Source organism: Oncorhynchus clarkii, chromosome 22, assembly GCF_045791955.1.
Source record: "Oncorhynchus clarkii lewisi isolate Uvic-CL-2024 chromosome 22, UVic_Ocla_1.0, whole genome shotgun sequence".
Classification (NCBI taxonomy): Eukaryota; Metazoa; Chordata; class Actinopteri; order Salmoniformes; family Salmonidae; genus Oncorhynchus; species Oncorhynchus clarkii.
This window is the reverse complement of record NC_092168.1, coordinates 1,271,410-1,293,409: the sequence shown is the minus strand read 5'-3', so window position 1 is coordinate 1,293,409 and position 22,000 is coordinate 1,271,410. Positions and strand designations below refer to the sequence as shown.

The 22,000-nt window shown below is 42.2% G+C and overlaps 1 protein-coding gene across 5 annotated transcripts in view; it reads right to left on the bottom strand.

Annotated features, from left to right (window-relative positions):
• Positions 1-22,000, bottom strand: part of LOC139380172 (Krueppel-like factor 12) — a 172,526-nt gene that overhangs the window by 5,353 nt on the left and 145,173 nt on the right. For 2 of the 5 annotated variants that reach the window (XM_071122618.1, XM_071122619.1), the window contains exons 5-6: positions 10,603-10,638; positions 9,983-10,140 (exon numbers count right to left, since the gene is read on the bottom strand). In XM_071122618.1, coding sequence (XP_070978719.1) covers positions 9,983-10,140; positions 10,603-10,638 — 194 coding nt within the window. Of the gene's footprint in view, positions 1-9,982; positions 10,141-10,602; positions 10,639-11,604; positions 11,823-22,000 lie in introns of those variants that run through there. The other 3 variants (XM_071122620.1, XM_071122621.1, XM_071122622.1) reach the window with 2 other exon arrangements.

The following is a 22,000-nucleotide window of genomic DNA, read 5'->3' as shown; positions in this document are numbered from 1 at the left end:
CTCTCCCTCAATGTCAGCAAGACAAAGGAGCTGATCGTGGATTACAGGAGACGGAGGGGCAAACACGCCCCCCAATCCACATCGATGGGGCTGTAGTGCAGCGGGTCGAGAGCTTCAAGTTCCTCTGTATCCACATCCCTAAGGAATTAACATGGTCCACACACAACCACACATCTGCGAAGAGGGCACGACCCCTTGCACCTCAGGAAGCTGAAAAGATTTGGCATGGGCCCTCAGATCCTCAAAAAGTTCCTCAGTTGCACCATTGAGAGCAAATTTAATGCCTACATCACCGCTTGGTACGGCAACTACAAGACACCCGCAAGGCACGACAGAGGGTGGTGAGTATGGACATCCAGGACCTCTGTAGCAGGCGATGTCAGTGGAAGGGCCAAAACATTTTCATCGACTCCAGCCACCCAAGCCATAGACTGTTCTCTCTGCTACAGCACAGCACGCGGTACCAGTGCACTGGAACCAACAGGACTTTGAATAGCTTCTACCCCGAAGCCATAAGACTGCTAAATAGCTTATCAAATGGCTACCGGGACTACCTGCACTGTCCCTTTTTTGCACTAACTCTCTTGCACCAACTGTCACACTGGACACTACCCACACACTTACACTGACACCCAAACACACACGTACACACACATACACACACTACATACGCCTACAAACACATTACAAGCACACACATGCATACTGATTCCACACTTTCACGCTCACAAACACTTTCACACTCACCACATACACTGCTGCTACTGTCTATTATCTATGATGTTGCTTAGTCACTTTACCACAACCTACAGTTGTCATGACGTTGCCCTCTTTGGTTACAGCAAGCACCATTCCCCTCTCCCTGCCTCTCTCTGCTCCTTCAACCAGGCTGCTGTGGTCATTGAGGTCATAAATTCCTAGGGAAGACCCTGCCACATGGCCACACAGTATAGAGATAGAGTGAAGTTTCATAGAGAACAAAGGAATTTCTTCCACCTCACAGAACTTGAGGTCCGAACAACGTTTACGTTCCGGAGAAGGTATAAAAGATCGGTGAAGAATCCAGCTATGAACTGGTCCGTTTGTTACAACTTGGGGAAGCTCATGGGAGACAGTGTGGCCACATTACCATAACGCTGTTTATATAATAGCCTCAGATATGAGGTTTACATCTAATTGTCGTATAAGATGAATGTGTGAGGATGATACTGTTTGTAAAATTGTGTCATGTGATGGACTGTTTATTGAAGGAAACTCCAATTCCCTTTTGAGTTAAACTAAATCAGAAGACCGCCCATGAGCCCAGTTAGGGTCAGGCATCCTGGGACAGCCCCTTTTCTGCAATTCCGAATAAAACCCAACTTTGAGAAATTCTCAGTAGACCATGTTTCTCTCAATCACGGGAGGACAAAGGTTGCAGACCATTGCTGAATCTTTTAACCATACCACCTGGTTAAACTCTTAGACTATCAATTTCGACAGAACAAGAACAAGTCTTTCATATTAATTACTAGTCTGCAGCTGGGAATTCGGTATCATTGAACGCAAAGAACGACAACCGACAAAACATCCATTCTACAACAACATGAATGAATCTCACTCTGAACTATCCACTATAACCACGACAGAGAGAGAGACGGACAATTCTACGAAATAAACAAACTTTTCAACAGCGATCAAGACGACATACTGAGCGTAAATATATATATTGATTGCAATTGTTCCCGAATGAGTGAGCGTTCATGTGTAAAGGATTAGCATTTCAATTGTTATAATTATCACTCTGTAGTGACTTCTTAGTTGACCCCCACTTCCCTTTTGTATAACAAGCCGCCATGCCGGTTTAGCCCACTAGGGCACATTCTCCTATCATTTCTTGTAACCAAATTTACTTTGTTTGTTTTGTTTATGCATTTCTGTGAATTACTTAGTTAGTAATAAATAAATGATTTAAGACAATTGATGTATGGATGACTTATAGTGAATACTGGGTTCATGCAGATAACCAACAATTTACGACGTTTGGAATGAGACTAACGTGAGGTAAAGTAAATAATTCATGAAATCAGAGGACTACAGATCAGATATGAAAATATCCGAAAAGGTTGGTATTGGGAAATTATAACTTTGTAATTTGAATATTTTCCTCGGTGCCCCGTCTTCCTAGTTAATTACAGTTACATGATTAATCAGTTTGATCGCGTAATACTAATTACAGAGAATCTTTGATAAAAACTAAGTCTTCAATTTAATGATAGTAAAGACACGACACAGTATATGTACATACTGTAGCTACCTCCGATTACCTTGTATTACAGTGCCTTGCGAAAGTATTCGGCCCCCTTGAACTTTGCGACCTTTTGCCACATTTCAGGCTTCAAACATAAAGATATAAAACTGTATTTTTTTGTGAAGAATCAACAACAAGTGGGACACAATCATGAAGTGGAACGACATTTATTGGATATTTCAAACCTTTTTAACAAATCAAAAACTGAAAAATTGGGCGTGCAAAATTATTCAGCCCCTTTACTTTCAGTGCAGCAAACTCTCTCCAGAAGTTCAGTGAGGATCTCTGAATGATCCAATGTTGACCTAAATGACTAATGATGATAAATACAATCCACCTGTGTGTAATCAAGTCTCCGTATAAATGCACCTGCACTGTGATAGTCTCAGAGGTCCGTTAAAAGCGCAGAGAGCATCATGAAGAACAAGGAACACACCAGGCAGGTCCGAGATACTGTTGTGAAGAAGTTTAAAGCCGGATTTGGATACAAAAAGATTTCCCAAGCTTTAAACATCCCAAGGAGCACTGTGCAAGCGATAATATTGAAATGGAAGGAGTATCAGACCACTGCAAATCTACCAAGACCTGGCCGTCCCTCTAAACTTTCAGCTCATACAAGGAGAAGACTGATCAGAGATGCAGCCAAGAGGCCCATGATCACTCTGGATGAACTGCAGAGATCTACAGCTGAGGTGGGAGACTATGTCCATAGGACAACAATCAGTCGTATATTGCACAAATCTGGCCTTTATGGAAGAGTGGCAAGAAGAAAGCCATTTCTTAAAGATATCCATAAAAAGTGTCGGTTAAAGTTTGCCACAAGCCACCTGGGAGACACACCAAACATGTGGAAGAAGGTGCTCTAGTCAGATGAAACCAAAATTGAACTTTTTGGCAACAATGCAAAACGTTATGTTTGGCGTAAAAGCAACACAGCTCATCACCCTGAACACACCATCTCCACTGTCAAACATGGTGGTGGCAGCATCATGGTTTGGGCCTGCTTTTCTTCAGCAGGGACAGGGAAGATGGTTAAAATTGATGGGAAGATGGATGGAGCCAAATACAGGACCATTCTGGAATAAAACCTGATGGAGTCTGCAAAAGACCTGAGACTGGGACGGAGATTTGTCTTCCAACAAGACAATGATCCAAAACATAAAGCAAAATCTACAATGGAATGGTTCAAAAATAAACATATCCAGGTGTTAGAATGGCCAAGTCAAAGTCCAGACCTGAATCCAATCGAGAATCTGTGGAAAGAACTGAAAACTGCTGTTCACAAATGCTCTCCATCCAACCTCACTGAGCTTGAGCTGTTTTGCAAGGAGGAATGGGAAAAAATGTCAGTCTCTCGATGTGCAAAACTGATAGAGACATACCCCAAGCGACTTACAGCTGTAATCGCAGCAAAATTTGGCGCTACAAAGTATTAACTTAAGGGGGCTGAATAATTTTGCACACCCAATTTTTCAGTTTTTGATTTGTTAAAAAAGTTTGAAATATCCAATAAATGTCGTTCCACTTCATGATTGTGTCCCATTTGTTGTTGATTCTTCACAAAAAAATACAGTTTTATATCTTTATGTTTGAAGCCTGAAATGTGGCAAAAGGTCGCAAAGTTCAAGGGGGGCGAATACTTTCGCAAGGCACTGTACATCGACTCCCTGTATATAGTGGCTTGCTAACGTCTTCACCCCCCCTTGGCATTTTTCCTATTTTGTTGCCTTACAACCTGGAATTAAAAGAGATTTTTTTTTTTGGGGGGGGGGGGGGTTGTATTATTTGATATACACAACACACCAATCACTTTGAAGATGCAAACTATTTTGTATTTTGAAAGAAACAAGGAATTAGAAAAATAAACAGAGAACATGAGTGTGAATAACTTTTCACCCTCCCCCCAAAGTCAAAACTTTGTAGAGCCACCTTTTGCAGCAATTACAGCTGTAAGTCTCTTGGGGTATGTTTCTATCAGCTTGGCACATCTAGCTACTGGGGTTTTTGCCCATTCTTCAAAGCAAAACTGCTCCAGCTCCTTCAAGTTGGATGGGTTCCGCTGGTGTACAACAATCTTTAAGTCATACCACAGATTCTCAATTGGATTGAGGTCTGGGCTTTGACTAGGCCATTCCAAGATATTTAAATGTTTCCCCTTAAACCACTCAAGTGTTGCTTTAGCAGTATGCTTAGGGTCATTGTCCTGCTGGAAGGTGAACCTCCATCCCAGTCTCAAATCCCTGGGTAGACTGAAAAAGTTTTCCCTCAAGAATTTCCCTGGATTTAGAGCCATCCATCATTCCTTCAATTCTGACCAGTTTTCCAGTCCCTGCCGATGAAAAACATCCTCCCAGCACGATGCTGCCACCACCATGCTTCACTATGGGGATGATGTTCTCGGGGTGATGTGAGGTGTTGGGTTTGTGCCAGATGTAGCGTTTTCCTTGATTGCCAAAAAACTCAATTTTAGTCTCATCTGACCAGAGTACCTTCTTCCATATGGTTGGGGAGTCTCCCACATTCCTTTTGGCGAACACCAAATGTGTTTGCAAATGTTTTTCTTAAAGCAATGGCTTTTTTTCTGGACACTCTTCCGTAAATCCCAGCTCTGTGGAGTGTATGGCTTAAAGTGGTCCTACGGACAGATTCTTCAATCTCCGCTTCAGGATTATCTTTGGTCTCTTTGTTGCCTCTCCGATTAATGCCCTCCTTGCCTGGTCGGTGAGTTTTGATGGATGGCCCTCTCTTGGCAGGTTTGTTGTGGTGCCATATTCTTTCCATTTTTTAAATAATGGATTTAATGGTGCTCCGTGGGATGTTCAAAGTTTTGGATATTTAGTTTAAAACCCAACTCTGATCCGTACTTCTCCACAACTTTGTCCCTGACCTGTTTATAGAGCTCCTTGGTCTTCATGGTGCTGCTTGCTTGGTGGTTCCCCTTGCTTAGTGGTGTTGCAGACTCTGGGGCCTTTCAGAACAGGTGTATATATTCTGAGATCATGTGACAGATCATCTGACACTTACATTGCACACAGTTAAGACTATTTAACTAATTATGTGATTTCTGAAGGTAACTGGTTGCACCCGATCTTATTTAAGGGCTTCATAGCAATGGGGGTGAATACATGAGCACACTCCACTTTTTCATTTTGAATTACATGAAATTGAAGTAAAAATCCATTTAAATTACAGGTTGTAATGCAACAAAACAGGAAAAACACCTAGGAGGTGAATACTTTTGCAAGACACTGTAGCCATGTTACTTTTACTTGTCAACTAGAACAATACTCTGCAAGTTGCAACTCATTTGTAAGGTATTTTTTTTCTAGAGAAATTCCTTGTTACATATTTTACATCTAGCTAAGGAGTTTTGAGTTTGAAGGAACATTATTTTTAGTTTATAAATGTTTTATATTATTCAGTTTGACGACAATGTGCACAAAAATTGTCCATTAGCTAGATAGCTAGATTGCTAACTGAGTCAGTCAAACAAATGAGATTGTAACGAGCAATAATGCTAAACACTAGCTAAATGCTTCCTCCATAAGCTAGCTATCTAGCCACTGTAGCTAGTAACACACAAATGATACTACTGATGGCCCGAGGTATTTAGCACCTCTGACTAGAATGTCGGCAGTCAAAATCACCAACTAGTGAAGCAGCTGTTCTGCCAAAAGCAGTGGTGGACAGAGTGAGCTCGAGCCAGACTTGTGCTATGTTCATGCCATGTCGGGAACTTGTAAATAAGTCCCTCCAACTGGAAAAATGCACCTGGATGCCCCTCCAACTCATGATTAGGACTAGGAAACTCGGGTATGACCTCTGGATCACGGTCTTTCCCACATGATGAACTCTGACATCACACACCACTGAAAATGTCAACAACCATGGCCACAATTTTGTTTGTCAATGGTGAGAATGGTTCTTGTGTTCCTTCCAAGTTCTGAGCATGTGAACTCTACAAGTCGTTCCTCCGATCACTCCTTCATAATATGAACGCGGCATTATACTGCGAGTGCCAGTTTTCTAGCTAGCATCGGCATTCACTTGCGCAACATATAAACTACAAATTTGGCTAGATGGAACTGGCAGTGTGGGATAATGGAGAGTGAATTATATATTTCGTCAACATCTTGCCAGCTAGTGGTTATCTAGTTGTGTCTATCTAGCTATCAACAGGGCTTTCTTCAAATTCTAACTACCAACATTAACGCAGATAGCTAACATTGGCTATATAGCAACATGGTCCTACTACGTGCCAATGGAAACAAAGCTTAAGAAAGCACCACTACTGCAACCTTCTGGTCTGGAGTATTTTAACAAGTCTAATATTTTTTGGGACAAATTATGAACAAAACGTTCACTACTTTGTGGATGAACTGTTAGCTACAGATCAAATAAAAAAAAATGGAATAATCTTTTATTTGTCACAGGCTTCGTAAACTAACAGTGGAATGCTTACTTACGGGTAATTTTCCTACAAATCAGAGTTGAAGATAACTATCAAAAATATAATAAACAAATAAAAATAATGACAAGGAAAGAATACTGTGTTTCTATATGTTTCTATTTCATATATATATATATATATATATATATATATATATATATAATCTCCAGCACAAGCCAACATCAACATATGTGAAAATTGCACATTTCTATGTTTTGTAGTAAATGAAATGGAGGAACTGTCACGGTCGTCCTCCTCTTCATCTGAAGAGGAGAGGCGAAAAGGATCTGAGGACCAATACGCGGCGTGGTAAGTGTCCATGGTCAATCTTTAATAAAGAAAGTAGTGAACACTGAAAACTATACAAAACCAGTAAACAAAATAACAACCGTGAAGCTAATCATATGGACTGTGCTGAAACAAGCCATCAACATAGACAATCACCCACAAACAAACAGTGCAACCCAGGCTACCTAAGTATGATTCTCAATCAGAGACAACTAATTACACCTGCCTCTGATTGAGAACCATACTAGGCCGAAACATAGAAATGCCCCAAAACATAGAAAAACAAACATAGACTGCCCACCCAACTCACGCCCTGACCATACTAAATAAATACAAAACAAAGGAAATAGGTCAGAACGTGACAGGAACATCACATCATCGGTGTGCATCGTGTGATTTTAATTATTATGTGTAGGCATTGCCTACTAATTGCCTACTAATTGTCTACTAATTTGTTGATGATGTAAGGGGGTTGATGTTACCAGTACAGAAAAATCTGCACGCTTAGAAAAAATACCGCTATGCCCTCAGACGAACCCTCAAACAGGCAAATAGTCAATACAGGACTAACACTGAATCCTACTACACCGACTCTGACGTTCGTCGGATGTGGCAGGGTCTGAAAACTATTACGGACTACAAAGGGAAACCCAGCCACAAGCTGCCCAGTGGCGCAAGCCTACCAGACGAGCTAAATTACTTTCATGTTCGCTTCGAGGCTTCGAGGCAGCAACACTGAAGCCTGCATGAGAGCACCAGCTGCTCCAGATGACTATATGATCATGCTCTCCATAGCTGATGTAAGCCAGATCTCTAAACAGGTCAACATTCACAAGTCTGCGGGGCCAGATGGATTACCAGGGCGTGTACTCAGAGCATGCGCGGACCAACTGGCAAGTGTCTTCACTGACATTTTCAACCTCATCCTGAATGAGTCTGTAATACCCACATGTTTCAAGCAGACCACCATAGTCCCTGTGCCCAAGACCGCGAAGGTAACCTGCCAAAATGACTACCGCCTCGTAGCACTCACATCGGTAGCCATGAAGTGCATTGAAAGAGTGGTCATGGCTCTCAACTACACCATCATTCCTGAAATACTAGACCTACTGCAAATCACATACCACCTCGACAGATCCACAGATTACGCAATCTCAATCACACTCCATACTGCCCTTTCCAACCTGGACAAAAGGAACACCTATGTGAGAATGCTGTTTGTTGACTACAGCTCAGCGTTCAACACCATAGGGCCCACAAAGCTCATGACTAAGCTAAGGACCCTGGGAATAAACACCTCCCTCTGCAACTGGATCCTGGACTTCCATGCTGATCCTCAGCACCGGTTCCCCTCAGGGGTGCGTGCTTAGTCCCCTCCTGTACTCCCTGTGTACCCATGTCTGAGTGGCCAAGCACGACTCCAACAACATCATTAAGTTTGCTGATGAAACAACAGTGGTAGGCCTGATCACCGACAATGATGAAACAACCTATAGGGAGGAGGTCAAAGACCTGTCAGTGTGGTGCCAGGCCATCAACCTCTCTATCAATGTGAGCAAGACAAAGGAGCTGATCGTGTACTACAGGGAAAGGAGGACCGAACAGGCCACCATTTACATCGACGTGGCTGAAGTGGAGTGGGTTGAGAGTTTCAAGTGCCTTGGTGTTCACATCACCAAAAAACTGTCATGGTCCAAACACACCAAGACAGTCGTGAAGAGGGCACGACAAAACCTTTTCCGCTTCAGGAGACTGAAATGATTTGGCATGGGTCCCCAGGTCTTCAAATAGTTCTACATCTGCACCATTGAGAGCATCTTGACCGGTTGCATCACCACCTGGTATGGCTACTGCTCGTTATCTGACTGTAAGGCGCTACAGAGGGTAGTGCATATGGCCCAGTACATTATTGTGGCCAAGCTTCCTGCCATCCAGGACCTATATACCGGGCAGGCCAAAAAAATTGTCAAAGTCTCCAGCCACCCTAGTTATAGACTGTTCTCTCTGCTACCGTACGTCAAGCGGTACCGGAGCACCAAGTCTAGGTCCAGAAGGCTCCTTAACATCTTCTACCCCTAAGCTATAAGTCTGCTGAACAATTAATCAAATGGCCACCCAGACTATTTACATTGACCCCCCCAACCCTTTGTTTTTACACTGCTGCTATTCGCTGTTTATCATCTATGCATAATCACTTTACCCCTACCTACATGTGCAAACTACCTCGACTAACCTGTACCCCAACACAGTTACTCAGCACCGGTGCCCCTCATTATTGTTATGTTATTCTACTGTTTCACTTTTTATTTTTACTTTATTTTTATTGAGTAAATATTTCCCTAACTCTATTTCGTGAACTGCCCTGTTGAGAGTAAGCATTTCACGGCGCATGTGACAAATAACATTTGATTTGATTTTAACCCTAAACCTTAGCCACATAGCTAACTTTAGCTTTAACCAACTAGCTAACATTAGCAACAACAAATTGGAATTTGCAACTTATCACACATTTAGCAAATTCTTAACATATTGTATGAATTGCAATTCGTAACATATAATATTAAATGTAATTTGTAACATATCATATGAAATGGATGATGGACATCCACAAATGACTACATACGAAACATAACATATCATACTAATTAGAGTCTCCTGGATTTACTTTTACTATGTAGCGTCTGCCCTTAAGTCCAGGTTGCTTGTTGTGTTTACAGATATTGTGAAGCACCTTCCATGTGTATTCACTTACCATGCATATTAGCGCTACAAAAAACATTATTATTCAGGAAGAGACCTAGCCTTTAATTGATGAAGAAACCTAGCCTTTAATTGATGAAGAGAACACACACACACACACACACACACACACACACACACACACACACACACACACACACACACACACACACACACACACACACACACACACACACACACACACACACACTGACCTGTGTGCGTCCTCCGGTGTGCTTTTAGATGGGAGCTCTTGGTGTAGACTTTATTGCAGCCCTCAAAGTCACACCTGTGGATGCGTCTCTTCTTGGAGTCGGGCGACTCTGACCTCCGGGGGCGGCGTATGCTCTCAATACTGAATGGTGACATAGAACTGCAACAAGAGAGAAAATGGTGGATCATTACTGAAGCATCTTCAGCATCTTTCATTTACATTACTAATTTTGATATTAGCTGTAAGACAATGATCCAAAACCCAACATGACATTTTACTGTGTATGCCTTGGCTACTGTAATTCTATCAATAGTGCCATTGTACTCCATGTATTGTATCATGTGAAGTATCGGGTAACTTTCCCTTCCCTTGGATACACATGTACATTTATCCTTCAAAACAATCCCAGCACTTGTATGTAATGTTTGACACATTTCACCCAAGGTCAGTGCTATCCGGGATCCTTGGATGTCCCTACCCTAAACTTTAACCTTAACCACTAACCTTACCCTAACTATAACCACAACCCTTATCTAACCCTAACATTAACCCTTACCTTAACCATTTTACATGTCAACTTTAATGGGTAGGGACATCCCAAGGATCCCAGATAGCACATACCTTTCAAGCAAGCTCCAATTACTCCAATAGAAATACCTGGAAATAGATTCAAGATCATATTTCACAACATGTTATGTATGACATGTTCATTCAGAGATATTGTTAAAACATTTCAATGGCCATTAGATGGTGTTCTAGAAACCCCCACAAACCACTGAGCCCAGATGGGTTATTCCACGTTAGTTTAACAATTATTTTTGAAATTATGTGGGAACAACGTTGATTGTTGAGTGTGTGCCCAGTGGGACGGCACAGGAAATTGGATGAGGTAAGACTGTTATTTTGACCATTCGTATAGGTTTCTCAATCATCTGAAGACAGTTTCATATTTATTTTATTCACGCAGTTCAATAAACATAATGACTGTTGTGTATGTCATCCATTACATTTTTCATGACATTTCCTTTAAAAATTAGTAGTCAGTACATGGAGTACAATTTATCACAATAAAGCCACTAGCTAGAGCGTGTGCATTTCCCAACACAGACAGTATTGACATGTTCCATCAGCCATATGTGCTTCCAGTAATGGTTAGCAGTGGTGGCAGGTCCGCTTAGCTCACATGCTAAACAGTCACTCTAGCTAGAGTGCACACACACACACACACACACACACACACACACACACACACACACACACACACTGCTAAGTAGCTACCTGGTCATTGGCATTAACCCCTTTTGCCTCTTCACATGCGGTACGCTGCTGCCACTGTTTATTATTTCTCCTGTTGCCTAGTCACTTTACCCATACCTACAGTACAAGTCAAAAGTTTCGTCACACCTACCCATTCAAGGGTTTTTCCTTTTCCTATTTCCTATTTTCCACGCTGTAGAATAATAGTGAAGACATCAAAACTATGAAATAACACGTATTGAATCTAGTAGTAACCGTAAAAGTGTTTAACAAAATCAAATATATTTAAGATTTTATCATCTTCAAAGTAGCCACGACCTTGATGACAGCTTTGCACACTCTTGGCATTCTCTCAACCAGCTTCACCTGGAATGCTTTTTCAACATTCTTGAAGGACTTCCCACATATGGTGAACATTAGTTGGCTGCTTTTCCTTCACTCTGTGGTCCAACTCATCCCAATCCATCTCATCTGGGTTGAGGTCGGGTGATTGTGGAGGCCAGGTCATCTGATGCAGCACTCCATCACTCTCCTTCTTGGTCAAATAGCCCTTACACAGCCTGGACGTGTGTTGGATCATTGTCCTGTTGAAAAACAAATTATAGTCCCACTAAGCGCAAACCAGGTGGGATGGTGTATCGCTGTAGAATTATGTGGTAGCCATGCTGGTTAAGTGTGCCTTAATTCTAAATAAATCACAGACAGAGTCACCAGCAAAGCACCCCCACACCATCACACCTCCTCCTCCATGCTTCACGGTGGGAACCACACATGCAGAGATCATCTGTTCAACTATTCTGTGTCAAATTTGGACTCATCAGACCAAAGGACAGAATTCCACCAGTCTAATGTCGATGGGCTTCTGAGTGGCACAGCACTCTAAGGCCCTGCATCTCAGTGCTTGAGGCATCACGACAGACCCTGCTTCGGTTCCAGACTGTATCACAAACAGACGTGATTGGGAGTCCTATAGGGCGGCCCACAGTTAGGGTTTGGCCGGGGTAGGCTGTCATTGTAAATAATAATTTGTTCTTAACTGACTTGCCTGGTTTAATAAAAATGTGTTGTGTTTCTTGGCCCAAGCAAGTCTCTTCTTCTTATTTGTGTCCTTTAGTAGTGGTTTCTTTGCAGCAATTCAACCATGAAGGCCAGATGTACGCTGTCTCCTCTGAACAGTTGATGTGGAGATATGTCTGTTACTTGAACTTTGTGAAGCATTTATTTGGGCTGCAATTCTAATGGTAACTCTAATGAACTTATCGGTCAAGGCAACTATGGGTCTTCCTTTCCTGTGGCGGTCCTCATGAGTGCCAGTTTAGTCATAGTGCTTGATAGTTTTTGCAACTGCACTTGAAACGTTCAAAGTTATTGAAATGTTCCATTTTGACTGACATTCATGTTTTAAAGTAATGATGGACTGTCATTTCTCTTTGCTTATTTGAGCTGTTCTTGCCATAATATGGACTTGGTCTTTTACCAAATAGGGCTATCTTTTGTATACCACCCCTACCTTATCACAACACAACTGATTGGCTCAAACGCATTAAGAAGGAAAGAAATTCCACAACATAACTTTTAACAAGGCACACCTTTTAATTTAAATGCATTGCAGGTGACTACCTCATGACGCTGTTTGAGAGAATGCCGAGAGTGTGCAAAGCTGCCATCAAGTCAAAGGGTGGCTACTTTGAAGAATTTCAAGTAAAAAATATATTTTGATTTGTTTAACAGTTTTTAGGTTACTACATGATTCCATATGTGTTTTTTCATAGTTTAGATGTCTTCAATATTATTCTACAATGTTGAAAATAGTAAAAACAAAGAAAAACCCTTGAATGAGTAGGTGTGTCCAAACTTTTGACTGGTACTGTTAATGTATATATCTACCAAAATGAACTCGTATCCCTGCACATCTGACTCTGTACTGGTACCAAGTTGTCTCTACTCCCTGTGTATTTATTCCTCACGTTTTTTATTATTATTATTTATGTTTCTCTCTGCATTATTGGCCTGTTAGTTTATACCTGGTGTTTACGAAGCATGTGACAAATAACATTTGATACAATTTGACACATATATTCAGGAAAAGGCATGTACCCTTGCTCACACACACACACGCACACACACACACACACACACACACGCGCGCGCACACACACACACACACACAAACCAAAAAATACATTCTGTACACAAACACACGGCAGGGACACACTTTTGTTATTTGCACAAATTCAGAATCCACACAATCAACTGCCATGGTGTGTGTTTGTGGGGGTGGGTTGGAGGAGGATGCAGGGAAAGAGTGAGGGAGGAGGGAGGAGAAGGGGTGGGGTAGAATATCACTGGTACTTGTCTCTCTCCATTAATGATTGTCAACCTGGATATCCACATTGCATTTTCTTTCACTCCTCATACAGCTCTGAGGCCAGCCAGAGAAGTGAGAGTCGTAGGGGCACAGAGATGGGGTAGGGAGGGACTGAGGGGTTACAGTTAGAGGAGAAGAGAAGGGGGATGAGGGTCATGCAGGACAACCAGGAGCAGCCTATAGTATATTTGGGATGTTGGGGGCAAAAGGAAGGAGAAAATTAACAAGACGAGCAGTCTCGTGGGGTCTGGATTTCTAGAGGGGTGCGTAAAGGGGCTCTTTCGAGGATGGAAAAGAAAAGGTTACAGGGTGCAAATAGAGAAGAGAGGGGAGGAGGGAGAGGGGAGCAGATGATTTCCTTTGGGTGGTGTAGAAGAGACGAGGCGTGGCCAGACAGGCCCTCTTGTCTCCATCACACTCAGCCCACTTCCTGTCTCACTGACATACACACACATATATGCCACACAAGGACACACATAGGCAGCGTACACACACACAGGATATGAGCGCTTGGGTCAGATATGATACTGATAACTCTCTCTCTATATATTCACCCCTGTAAATTGAGACAAACCATTTTTTTGCAGTAAGCAGGTTTCCATCCAACCTTTTTATGCGAGTAAAGTACATGTCGGATAAAAAAATGTCATGATAGGCCTGATGGAGACTTTCTAAATGTCGACAAAACAAAATACGCTTGACAAGGTGGAATCTGAAAATGTCAGTGGAAACGCTTTTATGTGCAAATATTGATATAATAATAATCATATCGAAGTAAACTTGGAGTCCTGTCATGGACAAGTTTTTTTATTACAAAATAAAAAAATAAGGTTTTATTACAACAACAAAAAAAACTCCCCTTTGTCCTTTGACAGCCAACAGAGGCTCATCATAACACATCCTTATTACATGTGTCTCTTGGGGTCAATCTTCTCCAGGTGAACATGTTGTGTGGTCCTCCCACTACGATTCTTCAGGATAGCATGCACTTTACTAGGCTACAGATTAAATTAATTACAATGAACTTCACAGGGTGTCATGTCCTGATCTATTTCACCTGCCCTTGTGCTTGTCTCTACCCCCTCCAGGTGTCGCCCATCTCCCAATTATCCCCTGTGTATTCATACCTGTGTTCTCTGTCTGTTTGTTGACAGTTCGTCTTTTTAGTTCAAACTTACCAGATTTTTTCCTGTCAGCTCCTTCCGTTTCCCAGCCTCTCTTTGCTAGTCCTCCCGGTTTTGACCTTTGCCTGTCCTGACCATGTACCCACACACCTGACCTCTCTGCCTGAGCCTAAATGCTGTGTCCTGTACCTTTGCTCCACCTCTGGATTACTGAACCCTGCCTGTCCCGGAGTCCACCTGCCATCCTGTACCTCTGCCTTACCCTGTATTTTCGACCCCTGCCTGCCTTGACCTGTCTTTGTCTGCCCCTGTTTGCTACAATAAACAGTGTTACTTCCACAGTCTGCATCTGGATCTTTTCATTTATTTATTTTCAGCTTTATTTCACCAGGTAGGCCAGTTGAGAACAAGTTCTCATTTACAACTGTGACCTGGCCAAGATAAAGCAAAGCAGTGTGACATAAACAACAACACAGAGTTACACATGGAATAAACAAACGTACAGTCAATAATACAATAGAAAAAAGTATATATATAGTGTGTGCAAATGCCGTGAGGAGGTAAGGCAATAGATAGGCCATATTAGCGAAGTAATTACAATTTAGCAAATTAATACTGGAGTGATAGATATGCAGATGATGATGTGCAAGTAGAGATACTGGTGTGCAAAAAAGTAAATAAAACAATATGGGGATGAGGTAGGTAGATTGAATGGGCTATTTACAGATGGGCTGTGTGCAGCGATCGGTTAGCTGCTCAGATAGCTGATGTTTAAAGTTAGTGAGGGAGATATAAGTCTCCAAGTTCAGCGATTTTTATTTCTAAAAAAAAAAAAATGCAATTCGTTCCAGTCAGCAGAGAACTGGAAGGAAAGGAGACCAAAGAGGTGTTGGCTTTGGGGATGACCAGTGAGATATACCTACTGGAGCGCGTGCTATGGGTGGGTGGTATCATGACCAGAGTTCCTGAAATAAGGCATAGCTTTACCAAGCAAAGACTTACAGATGACCTGGAGCCAGTGGGTCTGGCGACGAATATGTAGCAAGGGCCAGCCAATGAGAGCATACAGGTTGCAGTGGTGGGTGGTATATGGGGCTTTGGTGACAAAACGGATGGCACTGTGATAGACTGCATCCAGTTTGCTGAGTAGAGTGTTGGAGGCTGTTTTGTAAATTACATCGCCGAAGTCGAGGATCGACAGTCAGCTTTACAAGGGTAAATTTGGCTTTGTGAGTGAAGGAGGCTTTGTTGTAGGCTATATGTTTTAGCTAGAGCGCACGTGCCAATACCAGGTTTGTCACACTCGCTATATGATGTCATTTTTTTTGTGAGAAAACCATCAGTAGATTTGAAATTGCGAAATTAACCCATTTAACTTGTTTTTTTTTGGTAGCTACAAAAGTTGGGGGTTTTTGCTCTACGTCATCACACACAGCCTTAGGAAATGCACATATTGTTTTTATGTGGATTTTAGAATATTTGCATGAAAATCTGTTGCCAGTTGGATGGAAACCTAGCTACTGAAACGTGTTATGACAACGCGATTAAAGCAAATGCCTCCCTCCTTTACAGGGCTCCCTTAAAGGTTAAATAAGAAATGTGCCTGCTATTTTTCTTATCTTTGGCTACGTTTACCTGCTGGGTTGCTTCTAAAGCTAAGCAGGGTTGGTCCTTGTCAGTCCCTGGATGGGAGAGCAGATGTTGCTAGAAAAGGTGTTGGTGGGACATTAGGGGCCACTCTTCCTTCCGTTATTTTGGATGGGATGTTGAACTGATGCCCTGACTCTCTGTGGTCATTAAAATCTCTTGGGACTTATTGTAACATAAAGCTTAACTATTGCTACAAAACTGGTTGACCAAACAGAGATGCATAATCAACGTTTCCCTCTAAACCCCACCTACATGATTGATATGGGGTCTTTCTACTTACACACTCCACCTGTGGTGAATTCAATTGATTGGAAATTATTTGGAAAGGCACACACCTGTCTATACAAGGTCTCACAGTTGACAGCGCATGTCAGAGCAAGCCACGAGGTCAAAGGAATTGTACGTAGTGCTCAAAGACAGGATTGTGTCGAGGCACAAATCTGGGGAAGGGTACCAAAAAATGTCTGCAACATTGAACATCCCCAAAAACACAATGGCCTCCATCATTCTCAAATGGAAGAAGTTTAGAACCATCAAGACTCTTCCTAGAGCTGGCCGCCCAGCCAAACTGAGTAATCGGGGGAGAAGGGCCTTTGTCAGGGAGGAGACCAAGACCCTGATGGTCACGCTGACAGACCTCTAGAGTTCTGTCAGCGTGGGAGAATCTTCCAGAAAATCAGCCATCTCTGCAGCACTCAGGCCTTTATGGTAGAGTGGCCAGACGGAAGCCACTCCCCAGTAAAAGGCCAATTGGAGTTTGCCAAAAGGCACCTAAAGACCCTCAGACCATGAGAAACAATATTCTCTGGTCTGTTGAAATCAAGACTGAACTCTTTGAACTGAATGCCAAGCGTCAAGTCAGGAGAAAACCTGGCACCATCCCTACGGTGAGGCATGGTGGTGGCAGCATCATGCAGTGGGGATGTTTTTCAGTGGCATGACTGTGAGACTAGTCAGGATCGAGGCAAAGAGGAATGGAGCAAAGTACAGAGATATCATTTATGAAAACCTGCTTCAGAGCGCTCAGGACCTCAGGTTTACCTTCCAAGAGGAAAACGACCTTAAGCACACAGCCAAGAGAACGCAGGAGTGGCTTCGGGACAATTCACTGAATGTCGTTGATTGGCCAAGCGAGAGCCCGGACTTGAAACCTATCAAACATCTCTGGAGAGACATGAAAATTTCTGCATAGTAACGTTCAGTAAAGTTCAGTAAAGTAAAGTACAGATACCCCAAAAAACGACTATTTCTGAGCCATACCCATGCCCGTGATGTTCTACCTGTTTTATATTTGAGAAGGTTTAAGCACTTCTAACACCATGTTATGATGTTAGTGATCAATTTAGTGATACCCGAGCACTACCCCACCCTAGCTACTGATGAGAAAACAGACCTTACCAGGCCCTAACCCAATGTATAACGTCGGGGCCTGTCGGGTTCAGGTCGGGTGGCACTAATCCGCAGGCAGTTTAAGAATGATAAATTGGAGCCTCAGAGGGTTTTTTGCCTGCAGGAAGAGTCATGTCTGGTATGTTAGTGTGGGTTAATAGCAAATCGTCAAGCTGAATTTCTATATTGAAAAATACATTTTAGGTTTCCTAGCTAGCTAGGTAGGGCAGTCAAATGGGCTAGCAAATGTTAGCTAGCTAGCTACTTAGCTAGCTGAGCAAAGTGCTAAATCATCCAGCAGAACTTCTGTATCCAAAAGTGAAACAAATTGCATTAAGAATTTACCCTCTCCCCTGTCAAAAGGTTTGTCTTGTGAACAATGTTTCTTTCTCTTCTGTCTGGCCTTTGCACACTTCTCATAGCCACGCCCATCCTGATTCTTCACTGATGACACTGGTGTCAGTGTCAACACAAAATTCTGGGCACGTTCCAGGTCATCTTTATTTCAAGCGTGTTTCAAAGATTGGGCAGATCTCACAAAGTCGGGGGAATTTCTCCGAATAAATAAGTGAACCAATGCATCATCAGGGTTTCAAACATGGGGCTCATCATGGGACTTGACCATTGGTCTGAAAACCAACCTTGGACAGGGCAACAATGCATCATCAGGGTTTCAAACATGGGGCTCATCATGGGACTTGACCATTGGTCTGAAAACCAACCTTGGACAGGGCAACAATGCATCATCAGGGTTTCAAGCATGGGGCTCATCATGGGACTTGACCATTGGTCTGAAAACCAACCTTGGACAGGGCAACAATGCATCATCAGGGTTTCAAACATGGGACTTGACCATTGGTCTGAAAACCAACCTTGGACAGGGCAACAATGCATCACACTCAAAAATGAGAAAATAACTATTGTTTAACTGTGCAACCATTGACAATAAGGTTGCACGATGATACATAGGGGTTCAATATTAGCTGGAAGTAAATAGTGGCTCACTATTTGGCAAGCACGGATATTCTATGGCACTATTTTGACCAATTTGTTATAATGCATTTAGCAAATTATTAAATAAGCGTTAATAATGTAATTCCAAACCCTTTATAAACCCTTTCCAAATGGAACCTTATTGTAATTGTTATTGTTACCATTACTACTACTCTACCCCTACACGTACCATTATCATAGTAGCCGTATTGTTGGAAGAATTAATAACATTTCCTGAGAGCCGTGGCAAAGCGGTAGCATTGGAACCTGCCATCCCAGCCTGTATGAAAAACTGTGTTTGTCTCTCCCAAGCCAATGCACTGAGAGAGAAACTTTACAGCCGAGATGTTTTTTAGTTTGTCCTTTTATCTTCACCCTCGTCCGTATGTACCTGTGTGTGTGTGTGTGTGTGTGTGTGTGTGTGTGTGTGTGTGTGTGTGTGTGTGTGTGTGTGTGTGTGTGTGTGTGTGTGTGTGTGTGTGTGTGTGTGTGTGTGTGTGTGTGTGAGGTGGGGTGGGGTGGGGCTATTTTGTGTGTGTGTGGGGGGGAGGGGGAGTGTGTGTGCGTTCCTACATGTGTGGGTGTCTGTGTTTGAGTGTGTGTCCGCGGAACACTCTTTGTACAGGACAAAGGCTGTACATTTCTCTGGCTCTGAGGTTCTCAAAGGAAACACAACCAATACAACAAGATTCAGAAAAAAACAACAACAAGCCCTCAACTGTAGAGAGCATCTCATATGGAAATGAGGCATAGGAACACACACATTCATAAGCACACGCATGTGGGGACCAGCCAGAAATCACCAGAGCCTTGTACTCTCTCACTCCCTTCCCCCTCTCTCCCCTTCTCCCTCATACCCTATCTCCTCATTTTCTTATTTCCCTCTCTCTCCCTCATTCCCTCTTTCTCACAATAGCCCATCCACCGTTTCCACATGAATATGGAGAAGGCTGGCCAAGAAGCCCATTATATATCCATGCTCGCCCTTTTTTCCTATTTCTCCCTCTCTACCCCTTTAAATGTATTCCTCTCCCGCTTCATGCCGCTCACATTTAGTTTATCCTCCTGCTATTCTTCCCCTTTCCCTCCCTCTAGCCCTCTTCATCTCCTCATGTATTGATGTGGATACCTGGCCCTTAGCTCAACTGTTAGTAAGCCTACTCTCAAACTGAAGACAGTATGGGTCCAACAAACTATATCATCTTTTATACAACCATACTGAACAAAAATATAAAACGCAACATGCAAAAATGTCAAAGGTTTTACTGAGTTACAGTTCATATAAGGAAATCAGTCAGTTGAAACAAATTCATTAAACACTAATCTATGGGTTTCACATGACTGGGCAGGGGTGCAGCAATGAGTGGGCCTTGGTGGCCAGGTCCTCTCACTGGGAAGCCAGGCCCAGCCAATTAGAATGAGTTTTTCCCCATAAAACCCATGGTACTAGTATGGTACGTTCACTTATACCATGGTATAGCCTAAATAATGAAAACGTACCATGGTTTTAGCCTTGAAGTATAATGGTACTGCCGTTGTACATAAATATTACCATGGTATTGCATAATTTATACCATGGTATAGATCTAAATCATGGAAATGTACCATAGCTTTAGCGTTGACATATGATGGTACTGCCAAGCACCTAAATAATATCATGGCATTGCATCATTTATACCATGGTATAGATGTGGATCATGGACATACCATGGTTTTGACATGCATTATACATTTTACCATGGCAATGCACAATTATGATACATGGTACCAAAAATTATCATATGGTACCATTTTTATTAATTGTGTGCTACCATGGTACAATTGCAGTATAATGTATTAAATACATTTGTATTTGTATTTATTATGGATTCTATTCGCTGGTGCCTGGGAACAGCTAGTCTTCCTGGGGTCCAGCAACATAAGACAGTTAGATACAGTTTAAATGACTGCATGACATTACATTTCATAAGACCTTACCCAACACATTCAGTGTGTTCCCTCAGGCCACCACTCCACCAACACATATTTACAATACAACATCCATGTGCATGTGTGTATAGATTGCGTGGCTTATCATGTGAATGTGTGTCTGTGACTGTGTGTGTCTCTTCACAGTCCCCGCTGTTCCATAAGGTCTATTTTTACCTGTTTAAAAAAAAAAACGGATTCTACTGCTTGCATCTGTTACCTGATGTGGAATAGAGTTCCATGTAGCCATGGCTCTATGCAGTACTGTGCGCCTCCCATAGTCTGTTCTGGACGGGGGTTGTGAAGAGACCTCTGGTGGTCTTGTAGGGTATGCATGGGTGTCCGAGCTGTGTGCTAGTCGTTTAAACAGACACATCGGTGCATTCAGCATGTCAACACTTCTTATAAAGGTCAAAAGAGGTTGGTTGGTATTATATTGATGAATTTACATACCAGTATGGTATGGTAAGTTTCTGATCAAGTCAGAGGCAGGCTACTATTGTTGGTCCTAATATGTCTATAATGTAAAAAAAAATGAAAAATGGGGAAAAAATGATAAAAGTCCGTTAGCATAGAAGCTAACGTTGGCTCCGGTCAAGCTAGCCTGTTGTAGTAATGGCGACAGGACCAACATTCACACAGTGTAAACAAAGGGACACATTGTAAATTGCTGTTTTTAGGGATATGTTGAGAATTACATAATGAAAATGTATCTATGAGATGACAATTAATACTTTTTTTACCCCCAATTAATACCTTTTTTGTTCATTGGCTATTTAGAATTGTATAAGAGTAGCAAAACTAAGAGCCAACTAAAAACTGTATTTTAAATCTTCAAGTTTTCAAACTTCATTCTTCTCACCATACCCTATCCAGGTCCCTAGACCGTGTGTGTTGTGGTTTTTCACTATGAGCTAAAGGGGTTTAAGAGGATAAACTACACTACTAGACCATGTGTGTTGTGGTTTTTCACTATGAGCTAAAGGGGTTTAAGAGGGTACACTACACTACTAGACCGTGTGTGTTGTGGTTTTTCACTATGAGCTAAAGGGGTTTAAGAGGGTAAACTACACTACTAGACCGTGTGTGTTGTGGTTTTTCACTATGAGCTAAAGGGGTTTAAGAGGGTACACTACACTACTAGACCGTGTGTGTTGTGGTTTTTCACTATGAGCTAAAGGGGTTTAAGAGGGTACACTACACTACTAGACCGTGTGTGTTGTGGTTTTTCACTATGAGCTAAAGGGGTTTAAGAGGGTACACTACACTA